Below are 14,978 nucleotides of genomic sequence, written 5' to 3'. Positions count from 1 at the left end.
AATCATTGTTAAACAATAGCCCTATAACAAACCATTATATTCCAACTCTTTAATGTTAAACTATTATTTTTAAGCTCAATCTAATTTCACTTCATAAATATATTATGAAATGTTTATACTATCAACATATTTATATAATTAATAAAAGAAACTCTTAAAACATAATTTTAGATTTTTCATATTTGTCAGTAAATACTATACCTTAACAAACAAATTATTAATTCATATGACAATTTTAAAATATAGTGTAAATTGTAATTTATGGTACAACTTAAATATAGTGTAAATTATATGTTTTTCTTGAAAACTCTATTATACAAAATAATTAATATAAACTGTTACTTTTAAAGTTTTATGCAACATTTGATATCCTTTTAGAGAAACATTGAATTCAAACAATATAAAAAATAAAGAAAATAAAATTTTTGAATGTGATACATTTTGAACTTCATATGCAATGAAACCTTCTGCAAACTAGACCACTCAAATTAAATCTGATGGTTATATCTCATCATTATTAAGAATTAATTAACTCTTCAAATTAAAATTCATTCCTACATTACTATTTGAGCACTGAATTTTATTATAATATTAACTCATATTTTAGTAGATTTTCATGATTAAATAATTTATTGTTTAATTTCTAATATATTTTTAAAATTTTTTGTATATTTTTTAAAAAAATTATTTATAAGATTAAATAATATTATTTATAAATATGTTCAATATATAAGAATATTATATATCTCATCATCTAGTTTTCTTACTATTTAACGCATCAATAATTAATTCTGCAAATAGAGTTTATTTAAGAATTATATGTCGAATAATATAATGAACAGATTCTTTAAATTGACTATAATTAATTATAAACTACATTATTATATTATCATCATTAATTATGCAAACATATGTCAAATAATTATTATTTTTCAAGAGTTTAATTTATACGTATACAGTTATAATTATAATATTTTTTTTTGATAATTATTTATATAATTAATATAAAAAATAATTATTTTTATTTATATAGCATTAAATAATTAAATATATGTGTAAAATTATTTTAATACTGATAGTTAATGAATAACCAACATAAAAAGTTGTCATATTTGTATTTTAAATTATTAATTATGTTTATTCATAGGTCAACCACTTAATTTTTCTGCTCTGGTCAGAGGGGTTAACCACCTAATCAAGATTTTTCTTTCCTTTTTTTTTTCCGCTTAGGGTCAACAAGAAATCATAAACAAAAATGATTGTTAAAGAATGAGTTGAGGCCTTCCTTTTTTGGGTCAAAAGTCCACACACTTGATATGATAGTTCCCACACTGAATTGAATACAAATGTGCAAAAAAAAAAATAAAATTGAATACTAATTATTTGATGTGACCATTGACCAAAAACAATTTTAATAACCCAGAAAATATTGACAAAAATGATGAGTAAAAGGGCTCAATATTCGTCCAAATCCAATACGTGGATGCATGATTCTCTAAAAACAAAAATTCACTTAACCGAGTTAAGTTGGTCTAGTGATTAGTTCATTAGTCTATTTAAATAAGTATAGGAAGATATGCAGCAACTTATTAGCCAACAGCAAATCCTTAAATGAAGTTCAGTACCGTAACGAATTAGTCCTGAAACTCTGAATTGGGAGATACCGTAAAAAACCAAATAAAAAAAATTCACTTATCATCATACAAAATTAATAATTAAAAATTATTAAATAATAATTTAGTCAAGTATCTAATATATTTTAGTTATTAATTTTACAGAAAAATACTACAAATGAATTTTTTTTTCTAAAAGATATCAAGAGTGCAACTATTCAATTTGATTACTCATCTAGGCAAAAAATAAAAACTAAAAACATAAAGTTTAATAATTAATAAAACACAGAATAAAAAATTTTAGTATGATTGGTTAATAAGTGAAATCTCTATAAATTGAAATTTAAATGTTATTTGGATGCTATTTTTTATTATGAATTCCACTTTTTCTCTTGTGCAGTTTTGTAATTCTTCACTTTTAATATTGAGCGCTTAATTTGAGAAAAAGTAAGGAAAAAAAAGAAGAAGCAAAATCGAATTGAAGCACTAAAAAAGAGTAACATGTATGCAGAGCTGTACATGACATTGACCCCACATTCAATGGAGCATTTCGTTCTAATATATCAGCCGTTCATTATTTTATTTATGCTCTCACTTGAAAAAGAAATTATAAATAATTCAATCAAATTAATTTCATTATTTTTAGTCAAATGAAAAAAAACCCAAAAATTACTATTTATGAGATCTTTGACCCCATAATAGTTGCCAAAGTTTAAATAAACATCAACAATGTATTATTAAAAATAAAAAATTACTCTTCCAATACATAAATAAAAATAAATTATTCGTGATAATCCTCTTCCCCTTTTATGAGATTCTATTCCTTGTTTCCTTTCAATTTCAATTTTTGCAGGAATTTTTTTTTTTTTTTGAAAAGTGAAAAGGATAAAGCGAAGATATTTTGAAACAGACTCAGTCACTAACCACCCCAAACCCTAAACCACACTATTACACTCTGCACTCTGCGCTCTTTTTTGTCGCTTTCCTGGAAAATCATTCCCATTTTTCCCGGAAAATTCGTTCCCCAATCTCTTCTGACCGCACACTCCAAGGTTCTACTCCATCTTCAACAATTCTCAGTTCCGCTGTTAGCTTGCTCAGTAAATTTTTGAAAACAAAATTCTTCGATCGTTTCTTGATTTTTCTTTTATCAATAACTTCAAGTTACTTTACTTCAATGCTTTTGCTCAGTTTTAAATTTTCTCGGCGGCCAAACAGCACCGTCGTATTTTCAATTTGTTCTGCTTTGCGCTGTTGATTTAGATTTTCTTCTTTTTACTTTTTCGATTTTTGTTTCTGCAGAGTTAGAGCGTGGAAACGATGGCGGAAGATAACTTTTCGAATGGTGTCGATGAACGGTCGAGGATCGAGGCTTTGGAGAGGGAGAGGGATGAGCTTGCAAGCGAGAGCGCGGAGAGGAAGGAGCAGATCAAGAAGCTCACGATGGAGATCGAAGGACTCCGCAGCGATGGCGATGAGATGAGGGAGAAGGTTCTCGCGATGGAGAACGAGTTGGAGCAGTCGCGCGATGCAACTAAGGTCACAAGTGCGATCGCCGCGAGGGCGGCGGAGCTGGAGACAGAGTTGGCGAGGCTCCAACATGACACCATATCGGATATTAGCGCCGCCGAGGAGCTCAGGAAGCTGCTATCGGAGAACGAATCCAAGGTGGAATTGCTGGAGCGAGAAGTTGAATTCCTGAAGAAGGACAAATCTGAGAGTGAAGAGAAAATTAGGGATTTGGAGAAGAAAATTGGGGCTCTGGAGAAAAAAGATGTTGATGAGAGGAACAAGTGGACTAGGGTTGAGGAGGAGTTGAGGGAGAAGATTCAAGAGAAGGAAAAGGAGGTTTTGGAATTAGGGCAGAAGATTAAGGAAGTGGAGAGCTTTGCAAATTCGAAGAGCTCGGATATGGAGGAATGGGTTAAGGAGAAACTGAGCTTGCAGGAGGCACTGAAGAAGTCTGAGGAGAGAGAAAAGAGCTTGGAATTGTTTGTTGCTCGGTTGAAGGAAGAAGCAGGGGTGGCTGAGAATGTGATCAGAGGACTGAACCAGAAGGTTGATACTGTGAATGGTGGAGTGAATGGAAATGGGGTTATTGCTAGGAATGGGAAAGGGGTGAAGGGTTTGAATGTTCAGTGGCCTATGGTGGCAGCTGGTTCTACTGTTGTTGCAGCTGCTGCTGTGATCTCTGTCTTCTATGGAAAACGTAGGTGAGAAGAAAAAGGATTAGAATTTGAATGATGCGGGAGGGTTCTAGAGGTTAGGTTTTATGTTACTAGGGTTTATGTTTACAAAAAAAAATATGTTTCAATTTTGGTTGATCCATGAAAATAATGACGATGATGGTTTCTTATATGGCTTAATGTTTATCAAGCCTGTGAATTTTGATTTCTTGTTGAAAAGTTGGAATACTTGTTGGTTGTTAGCACTTTCTTCTGAGGAATTAAAACAGAATTTTGTGTGTTGAGCAATGCTCTGTTAAATGGAGATGCTAGGTTTTGTTTTGTTGTACTGATTATGAGTCTAATATAGTTCATTTTGAAGTTTGGATCTAATATGTCAATGGCAGAGTAGAGTTGAGTTGAGATTACGTTTTATTTTTTTTGTTTCTCTTGGTAGTTATGTCATTTTTGTTTATGTGTATGATAGTATATATTTCACAAGTTTCTCTTGCCAATGTCACAAGTTTCTAAAATTGATCTCTTTGAAAGTCTATTCCATAGTGATATGAATAAAACGTCAAATTCGTAAGTGAAAATTCTCTAAATTGGTTATGAAAAGATTCTTTTAATCAAATTTGACTTTCAAGTATATTAAGTTGATTACACTAGTTTTTCTGTCATTTTTGATGATGATGGCACTAGAATTTGTTGATATGATATATTAAGTGACATTATAATATACACCTAATAGTTTTAATTGGTTAGTAATATGATAAATTTATAAAATTAGATCAAATCTCCTCTAATTTAGGGTTAGTTTGATTTAATTTTATAAATTTATTATGTTAGCAGCTAATTAAAAATGCTAACTATGTGCTACGATCAGCGTAATGTCACTTAATGTGTTATATTAGCAAACTTTTATGTTGTTAGTGATAGAAGGACTTATGTGATTTGTTTAAAATCTTTTAACAAAGATTTTGATTAAAAAAATATTTCAAAAACTAATTTAAAAAATGAGTAATTTTTTAGGACAAATTTAACTATTTAATCATAGGAAAATTCGCAGATCATGTGCCTTAAAACATAGAATGTGCTGCCGCATATCATATCTGCTTTGGCTCGTTTATTTTGATGCTGCCACATATATTAATGTAGTAATTGTAAAGCAATTTTCACATCATAGAGGGAAAAAGAAAAGGTGCAATTTTCTGGTGATAATTGCCACTCGGAAATTTAGGATATAGTACAAACACCTGAAATGTATACTGCATAGTCTATATTAATATTTTTGGTCTTTGAAATGAAACAACGGAATGTAACCACGCTGGAGGCAAGCAATTAAAGCAAACAGATACAATGTCTGAGAACTTGGTATACACACAACTGATTTTAATTTAGTCTCCTTTGGTCTTTGGAAGGTACTATGACAGTCAATGATTGAGCGAACCCTCAGGTTTCAACCTTCTAAGAAGTTCCCCGCTACAACATTCAAAAATCAAATTTTCTGGTTAGAAAATGGTTCCAAAATAATGTTACAAGAAGAGCTTTGTTTGAACTCTCAACCTTGTTTAGTATGAAACCTTGGAAATTATTAACACAGAATATAATTAATGATCACATTAATGATTACACTAAAGCATGAAACATTCCTATTTCTTACTCATCAATCTAGTTAAGTAATTGGTATCACTAACTACAATATAGAAAACCCTTTAAAGCAAAATCTAGACTATGATGATCTTTACTATAAAAGGCAAAATCTAGCTTCAAAATTAGAAAGGAAAATGGATATATAATCTGCATAGACAATGGGACTCTACTCAAACATAACATAACATTAACTATCTGCATAATTTGTCAGGCAGTTATGATAACATAACATTAACTATGATTTTCTCACCTTGGATCAATCATCTATCACCACCACCCCTTAAAACCTCAAAGATTCCACAGCAACTGCTCCAAGAAGTGTGCTGCCTTGGAGCTACAGAGACAATGCCCTTTCAAACAAAAATAAAGAACAATATCATTACATAAACTCTAACCAAAGTGCACACATAAATTTCAAATTGCAGCAAGAATCTTTGCACGAAATCGTTTAAGTATGAAGTTAAATACCTGATTTTGAGTATTACTAGGCACTTGAATCTCCCTTTGCACAGTGACAGTGGTGGTTTCAGCATTAAGAACATTTGGCAATGGTTGAAAAGACTCCTCCTTAGAACTTTCATAGGGTGGAACCAAAGATCTGTCACTTCCCTTTGCTGTTTCTTCTTCTTCTTCTTCTTCTTCTTCATCTTCTTGTTTAGTTGGAGTTGAAATTGGAACTGGAGGAGAAACCTTGTTATCATTCTCATCTGTTTCCTCTGAAGAAACCACATCTTCTGTAACATTTGAATGCATAACATTCTCTTCCTTCTCTTCAAGAACCTTCACATCCTTAATAACTGTTTCAACTACTTCTTCTTCAGGCTCTCTTGAATCATCATTCTCCGAAAACGAAGATGGATCATTGATGTACTCAAAAGCTTCCTCTTGTTCTTCTTTCAGTTCCAATTCCAATTCTACAGTTTCTGAGGTCAATCCATTGTTGTTGTCATCAAATTGAGCCTCTTTTGTTGCACCATTGAATTCATCATTAGGTGAAGAAGACACAACATGCTCAAAACATTCATCAGAAACATCTTCTGAATTCTCCTCTTTTAGTACTATTTCTTGTTCATCTTTGATGTCACTTTCACCACCATCATCAGCAGAAACAACAACCACTTCCTCCTTTTCTTCTTTAGTCAAAGATTCTTCCACATTTTGATGAGTCTCTTCCTCCTTCAAATCCCCATTGAGATATACTTCCATTGTGCTATTAAGATATGAACTCTGGTGTTCAACTACCACAAAGGGTTCCAAATAAGCTTGCTCTTCTTCCTTAAGGGGTTTTAGATCACAAGAGCCTAAAGCAAGAAATAACAAAAACATATAGAATTGAAATGGTTGATGATGAGATGATAAAGAGAGATAAGAAACATGCATACATACCTTGGAATGGTTGAACAGTAGGAGAAGAATGGTGGTTGGTTTTGGTCAAAGTTGAGTTTTTCTTGACCTTGTTAGGCTTTTTTCTTCTTGAAGTAGCAGAAGGCATGGCTGAATGGTAGATGGTTTGATTCAATCTTCAAAGGAGAAATTGGATTGGTGGTTAGACAAACTATGAATAAAATGAATGGTGTTGTTGCTTTCAATGTTTGTGTATGCTTACATAAATATGTGTATATGTATGTATTTATATGTAAATGTGATGTGGTTTCAAATTGAAATTGGGTGTGGAGGGAAGTGAGGTTATGCCTTTAGGCTTTACAGCTAATATCTAAAGTTCACAACAATCATTGCCACTCAGACAAAAACAAAGATAGGAATTTTTTTTGTTTTTTTGTTTTTTGGTCATGGAACACAGTTCATTTTCAAGTGTAGATATTTATTTATTTTTTGGTTCTTGGATTTAGTTTGGTTATATATTTTTTTCACTAGTATTCACAAACCCAAGAAGCCCACAGAGAAAAACAGAATTATTATTTTAAAACAAAAGGTAAGTACCAAACTGGCAATGATGATTCTCAGTCTGACCCAAATAAACAAGCTGTAATGCTACCAAGCATGGACACGAATAAGAACACAAAATACTTGAAGATGTTGGTGCAAAGACAAAAAAAAAAAAAAAAGACACACTTGAATATGCAACTTAGGCTTTGATTGTGCACTCTAGTTCGAATCTTGGCTATAGTCAAATAGTAGATAAAATTTTGTGTGTATGTAGGTACAATGTGTGTGGTCTAAAATTAAGAGTTGTCTAATCTATTCTGACCGAAAAAATATTTGAACATTTCATATTTTGTAAGGTAGAAAAACATGATATATATATATATATATAAAATATAAAATATTTTTAAAAAAAAATTATTTTATTTTTGATATTTTATTAATATTAAACTACAAGCTAATATTATCAAATATTTTTAATATTTTTTTAATTATATAAAATATTTAAAATAATTTTTTGTTTTAATAAAAATAATATATACTATTTCAAAACTCATTTTAAAAATATAAGTTAAAGAATAATGTTGGACATACTGACTCGTGATAATATTTAGATGTGTATAAATATATTTAAAAATTTTTTTATTAAGATATAATTAAACATAAAAAACCCAATGTTCGAAATATATTTGACAAGTAAATATAATAATTCAATGAAGTGTCGGTACTTCATAGTTATAATAATTTTATATATTATTTATACAAAATTTCTTTGTTGCATAATTGAACCGAATAAAAAGTGAATATTATAGCTAAATTTGTGATGAAAATGTGCATTACCTATTAGTCGTGCGTGTATAACTGTTTTCAAAGTATAGCTTGTCTCACTGGTATTCGACCTCGCTTTCTTTGAATTAAGGAGAAGGAACGACGTTGTCTTCTTATAAGAGTGGCGACATCGTATACTTGTAAATGGACTCTAATACTCAAGTAAATAAAAGTATGAAAATTATTCAAATGGATCTAGAATGAATTACGTACGTTTGATTGAATGAGTCACTTGTATATATTTGAGTTTTTCCGTTATATTGGTTTGAGAAATTCTTGAGATCTTAATGGTTCTGGTTAAAGAGATTCTCGGGGAAGTTATCTCTTTTGGTGGAATTTGATTCCGAAATTATTGCGGTGAGTCAGGTAACGGATCACATATAATTTCTTTTACCGTAAAAAATTTAAGGTATTTTTTAAAAGTGATCATTTAACCTTTTATTATAATAATTTAAAAAAACTAAAACAAATACATTTAGATAGATTTAGTTTCTTTTTAAAATTAAATATACATTCAAAATACAAACTAAATAAAACAGAAATTTAAAATTTAAAATTTAAAATTTCTATTTCAGTTTTACTATTTTTAATTATTAATAGATTATCATTTAAATACACATTCAAAAATTAAATGCAATAAAATTGAAGATTTTTATTTTAAAATTCAAAAAATAAATCTTAAGGGTTTTACTTATTAACCTACACATCTAAAACTCCCTAAAAGAGATCATATTTTAAATTAATATGTTAGATATATTTTTATCGAATAAGATCTAAAAAACTTAGTTTAATTATTCATTTTAATAATTTTAAAAATATTAATAAAAAATAAGAAATATTAGATGCATTTTTATAAAAAAATTAGTTTTATTTTTTACGTTTAAATAAATTAAATTTTAGATTTATGATTTTAAATGTGTTTCAAACATCTTTTGTATATAAGTCAATAATTTTAGATATGTAATAATTAAAAAAATAACCAATTTTTATAAACATACATTTTAATAATTTTAAAAGCATTAATGTTCAAATAATAAAAAATAAAAAATATTAGATGAGTTTTTACCCAATTTGAGATATAAAAAAATTAATTTTATATTTAACGTTTAAATTTAATTTTCTTTTTTATGATTTTAGATGTGTTTTAAAAATATTTTGTGTATCACTTAATAATATTAGATGTGTTATAATTGAAAACAAAAACGAATTTTTATGAACATACATTTTAATAATTTTAAAAACATTAATTTTCAAATAAGTAATGAAAAATCTAACTATTAAAAAAAAGAGAAATATTAGATGATTTTTTATCGAATAAGATATAAAAAATTAATTTCAATTTTAATATTTAAATTTAAATTTTAGATTTATGATTTTGGATGTGTTTTAAAAATATTTTTTGTATAACTTAATAATTTTAGATGTGTTACAACTTATAATTGAAAAAAAAAATTAATTTTTACGCACATGGATTTTAATAATTTTAAAAGCATTCATGTTCAAATAAGTAATGAAAAAATTCAACTAATAATAAAAAAATTGCTGAAAACTATAAACCTTTATTAAATTTTTATTTGTTTTTTTTTTCTCCTGAATACCTGCGATTGCTCTTTTATTTATCTTTAATTCGGTCTAATTATTTTATGTTGGTAGTATTCTCTAATCATTCTAGAGATAAAAATTAATAAAAAAAAGAAAGAGAAGAAGAAGAAAAGAATATTGATGCATAGACTGATAATTCATCTATTGTTTAATTCAAATGTTGATATAATCTTATTAAAATTTTATTCGATGATGAATGAGTTTTGAGTTAGCATGCAAGTCACTCGAAATAGAAACAAAATAGCACGACTCATCTAATAATAATAATAAAATATTAAATATGAAATAGCAAATTTACCTGTAAAAAAGTGATACTTTTTTATGGAGATTTTTGTGAAGAACGTGAGAAAGAAGAAGAAAAGAACGTACGACAGAGAAAGGGAGAACGCACAAATAAAATAAAAAAAATGATAAAATAATTATTTTATAAAGTGGATAGAAAATTAGAGAAATTTTAATATTTAAATTTTAAATTAATTTTAATTACTAACATGTTAGTTATAAATTAAAAATGTGTTTTAATTAAATTTAATTAAATAATATTATTTAAATTTTAAAGACTAACCAAAGACTAAATTTTATTATACAAGTAGGATTTCCCAAAATATAATCTAAAATCTTCGTTGAAAGGTGCTCTCTGGATCATCACAGCATAACTCTTAGCTTATTTATAACCCATTGCCAAAGAAGCAACATTTTAAGATTTATGAAACAGGATTAAAATAATGGTTCTGCTAGAAAACCAACTTTTTGTATAATTTATACAAAAGGAATTATATATAAACATTTAACTGAAACTCATCAAATAGGAAATAAAGGGTTTTCTCTATCTCAGCATAATAGTAAGTTTAAAACTATTAATTTTTATTTGAATTCCGCTAGGAAAAAAATGGACTATTTGTACAATGTGTACAATGGCTTATTTGAGTTATAAAATAAACATCTTTCATACTATTTAGAATAACCATTCGATTTTGGGGTTCACCAATGATCGAACTCTTAACAATGCTATGTCATGATACCACTCATCCCAAAAACTTCAACTAATGGAAAAAAGTAACACTAATGATTATATCTCTAATATTCCATAAACCTCTATTGTACATATTGTATAAATATTCCATTAATTCCTCGTACTTTCCCTTTTTATTTACGTAACATTACTTGATGGAATGACACACTTCACAAAATTAATTAAACTTGAAAAAAAAAATTATTTGATTATATTATATATAGGTAGGGATAGGGAGGTTGAATTTGGTGTAGGTTTTTAGGAAGACCAAGATTCCCTTTTTTTGGTCACAATGGCATGGAGGAGGCATAATGCATGCATATTTTCAGTTATATTAATGAATAATGTATGTGGTAAATTACATGAACTTTATATATATGTCGGTGCCATCCTCAAAGCTCAATATCTTCAGCCATGTATTAAGAGCAAATTGCAGGTACTAATATATATAAATAATTATTTATTTGCATGCTTATTTTTATTTTTTTTTAGACGGACATGCTTATTTGTTTGTGTGTGTACGTGAGCATGCATGGGTTTGAACTTTGAATTTGAAATTTGAATAGCCACTAACTATTTCAATGATAAACAAATTATTCAATTCTCCTTTATTATTATTTTTATTGTCAACTGTCAAGTGTGTTTTCTACGCAAGAGGCAGGCAATAAATATCCATTTTGGCTTTTTTTTTTCTTTTTTTTTTTGCCTCTTGCTATGTTTTTAACATGGTTACTAGAATCTGGTCGAATCGATCAATTGATTTGATTCGACGAAATTAATTAAAAATTAGTCATTAAATCAGTTAAATTCAAATAAAAAATTAACTATCCACAAATGAGTCAAAAAATTAAAAAATTCAATCAAAGAATTAATTATTCTGTCAAACTGTTGTAATTTTTTGCGGTTAATCAATTTAAAATAATAAAAAACAAAATTTTTTTTTAAAATAATATATTTTATACATAAATATATTATTTTATTATATTAATCTCGATTAAACCTCTATTGAACTTTTAAACTTTTAAATTTTTAACTCTACTAATTCAATGGTTGATTAAGTTTTCGGAAACTTAATTTTTAAAGCCTTTTTAAGTGATTTATATACATTTTAACGTCATTAGTATATATATAGAACATTATTTCTGTTTCTCCGAAATTATTTTCTTTCTATAGTTTTTTGTTATGATCACAAACTCGACATCTCAACTTTAAATAGACCAATGAAATAAATTATGATCGCGCATTAAAATATAAATAAAAAAATTGTACTATTGAGGCCACAAAAAGTGAAAAATGTCATGAAAGGGGTTCAATTCAAGACAAGAAAGGAGAATTATTGAATAATCATTGTGTTAAAGGCAAGTAAGGGGCATGATCAAAATTATTATTCTATATTAATATTTTTGAAAACGTGGGACTAAAAGCTTATGATTTAAGTTGTGAATCTCTCATTTGGTATTGGATTTAATGTTAGTTGATAAAATCAAGTTTTAGATCGAAATTCTGGGAGAAGAATTAGAGAAGAAGAAGAGAGAGAATAGTTTTTAGTGCATGTTTGGGCGTCATTATTTTGTTAAAAAAATATCTTTTTTAATTTTTTAACGTGTTTGGCAAATTTTTAGTAGTAAAAGTAAAAGCACTAGTAAAATAAAAAAAGATCTTTTTTGAGAAGCTGTAATTTACATATTTTTTTAAAAGATCTTTTTTCCTTAAAAAAAAGATGTTTTTCATGTAATAAATAAACAAAAAAGTACTTTTATATTGTTATACCCAAACATAATTGATATATAAAAAGATCTTTTAATATGAGATATCCAAACATAAAATTACTTTTACTTCTCTATAAGATCTTTTAAAAACAGATAACTCAAAAAAAGATCTTTTCTTAGAAGCTCACCCAAACAAACCCTTTGTATATTGATTCACCAAGAAAAATTGAGTAAAATAAGTTACAAAATGAAATTATCTATTATTTATATTACTAACTTATCCCTAATTTCTAATTTAATTTAAAGCAATTAACTAATTAAGATAATTATACGCTTACTTAGCAACACTAATTTCTAACAGAATTTGTTATACAAATTTTGTTATACAATTAATTTCAATTTACCATCATAACTAAATGTATTTTTATCTCCATCGTCCTTAGTTTTAGCTTGTACCAAATAATCATATATATGCAAATATAAATAAGAGAAGGTTTAATTAACATCTTTAATCTTTTCTTTAGTTTAATGTCCTTTTTCTCTAGCTCGTTTTTCCTTCGTATTTATAGAGACGAAATACATAATTATAAATAATATAGTATGATTTAAATATATGATTATATTGAAAAAAATAAGTAAATGTACATAATAATATCACTAAAATATACTATGTACATTTTTAAAGAGACATTGATATCTCTATTTTTAATGTTTTTTTAGTATTTTATCTCACTATATTAGTATATTCCTCTATTTAAACGTACTCCTAAATTTTTTCGCCACTAATATCACACTCTTGGTTGATCATAAAAATATCACTCTACAAATGAAAACAAGTGTACAAAAACGGGGTGCGGTGTATACAAATGGAAAGAAAGAGATAGATAAAAGGAGTTATTAATAATAATTTTGTTAGGTATATATAAAAAATAACTATTAAAATTAGTCATTAAAATAGAATATATATTAAAAATAAAATATATATTAAAAATATTTATACATAAATATATAATAATTAAATTTAATAATTAATTTTAGTGTGTAAATATTATTTTTTTTAATTAATAATAACGTGCAATGCTGTCAAGTATTTACTATTTAGTGAATAATAATGGTGCCCAGCTGGTGAGACCTTCTTAACTTATATCACTCTCAAATACTGATTACTTTGTCACTTTCAAATAAACATTAATGTTATGAGAATTCATTTATAAATCAACAGTTTTTTTATATCAATGCTGCCTACGTACATCCGTAATTTTTTTTTGGTCTATGGTATTTTTCAACTTAATTAATATATGAATTATTAGATGTATAAAGTAGGATTTAAATTCTCAATACTTATTTAAACAGATGAATAAGTTTACCACTCAAAAATAATTGTAAAATTTTTTTTTAATAAATTATTACATATACAATGTATAATAAAATATTTGAAATTTATTTATATAAATAAGTGAGTTGATCACTTTATATTCATTTAACATCAAATTGGGTTAACTTTTTCTTTGTTTAATTTCTAATTAAATTTAGTTGACGTTCTCATCAAATTTTTTTTTTAATAAAAATTGATGCCATCCTTTAATAGTTTTAATGTAAGTAAAAAAGAGAAAAAATGAAAAAAAAAGGAAAGAGAGGCATCAAACTCATAAATAATACATGTTCATGTATTATTATTGCTGATTTATTGCAGTGCAAATAGTCAAAATAAACATGAAAAACACAATTTTTGTGAAGTCTCAAATCCTCCTCAGACCCACATCAAATAAACATAGCTAGAGACCCATCAGAAATATATTACAACTAATTCTTACCCTGTCGGCAGTTTAATTTCATAAAGGAAAAAAAATGGCACAAAAAAATATATCTATTTAATTAATTAGTATTTAGATGAAATTTTAAATTTAAGAAGAAAGAAAATAAAAAATATGTTCAGTTTAATAATAATAATAATAATAATAATAATAATAATAATAATAATAATAGCATCTAAATTAATGTTATTATTTTCATTATATATATTTTTTTTTCGAGAAAATTTTCCTCTCTTCCCCTCCCCTATGAGATGCTAAAATGACATTTTTATCCCCTCTATTTTATAAATATACATTCTCCTCTTTTCTAACTCTTAAAAGACCTCCTTTATAACCCATTTTAAACTTTTTGTGTAAATTAATGTTAACTTTATCCAATTTTGTAAGAAAAATAATTTTTTTAAAAAAATACCCATTAAAAAGAATTTTATTTTTTTATCACTTTTTAATAAATTATTCTTTTATTGATTAAATTATATTTTAAAAAAAATTTAATAATTATATTTTTTTTCTAAAATATCCTTCAATAATTTTTAATTATTAAATTATAATTTTACCAAAATTTTTGTTATTAATTTTTTTATATTTTACTATTAATTTTTTGATATTTATATATATTATTTTAACATTAAATAAAATATTTTAATAAGATTATTTTTCAATATATATCAATATATATTAATTGTTATACATATTAA

General features: G+C 26.5%; 2 protein-coding genes across 4 annotated transcripts; one reads left to right on the top strand and one right to left on the bottom strand.

Moving 5' to 3' along the window:
* The first annotated feature begins 2,251 nt into the window (after nucleotides 1-2,251).
* On the top strand, nucleotides 2,252-4,127 carry LOC112702033 (peroxisomal and mitochondrial division factor 2). 3 transcript variants are annotated; one of them, XM_025752888.3, is made up of 2 exons: nucleotides 2,252-2,665; nucleotides 2,916-4,127. In XM_025752888.3, the coding sequence occupies exon 2, from the start codon at nucleotides 2,934-2,936 to the stop codon at nucleotides 3,828-3,830; it is 897 nt and encodes a 298-aa protein (XP_025608673.1). In that variant the 5' UTR covers nucleotides 2,252-2,665; nucleotides 2,916-2,933; the 3' UTR covers nucleotides 3,831-4,127. The 3 variants fall into 3 exon arrangements, with proteins under 3 accessions (XP_025608673.1, XP_025608675.1, XP_025608674.1); XM_025752890.3 differs by having other exon boundaries at nucleotides 2,425-2,665; nucleotides 2,922-4,127; XM_025752889.3 differs by having other exon boundaries at nucleotides 2,455-2,713.
* Nucleotides 4,128-5,022: 895 nt separating this feature from the next.
* On the bottom strand, nucleotides 5,023-7,045 carry LOC112702032 (uncharacterized). Its single transcript, XM_025752887.3, has 4 exons — nucleotides 6,818-7,045; nucleotides 5,900-6,732; nucleotides 5,682-5,781; nucleotides 5,023-5,260 (listed from the first exon to the last, which is right to left on the bottom strand). Exons 1-3 carry the CDS (start codon nucleotides 6,921-6,923, stop codon nucleotides 5,692-5,694), a joined length of 1,029 nt encoding a protein of 342 aa, XP_025608672.1. The 5' UTR covers nucleotides 6,924-7,045; the 3' UTR covers nucleotides 5,023-5,260; nucleotides 5,682-5,691.
* Nucleotides 7,046-14,978: the final 7,933 nt, after the last annotated feature.

The sequence above is a fragment of the Arachis hypogaea genome, chromosome 7, assembly GCF_003086295.3.
Source record: "Arachis hypogaea cultivar Tifrunner chromosome 7, arahy.Tifrunner.gnm2.J5K5, whole genome shotgun sequence".
NCBI lineage: Eukaryota > Viridiplantae > Streptophyta > Magnoliopsida > Fabales > Fabaceae > Arachis > Arachis hypogaea.
This window is presented reverse-complemented; position numbering and strand designations above follow the sequence as displayed.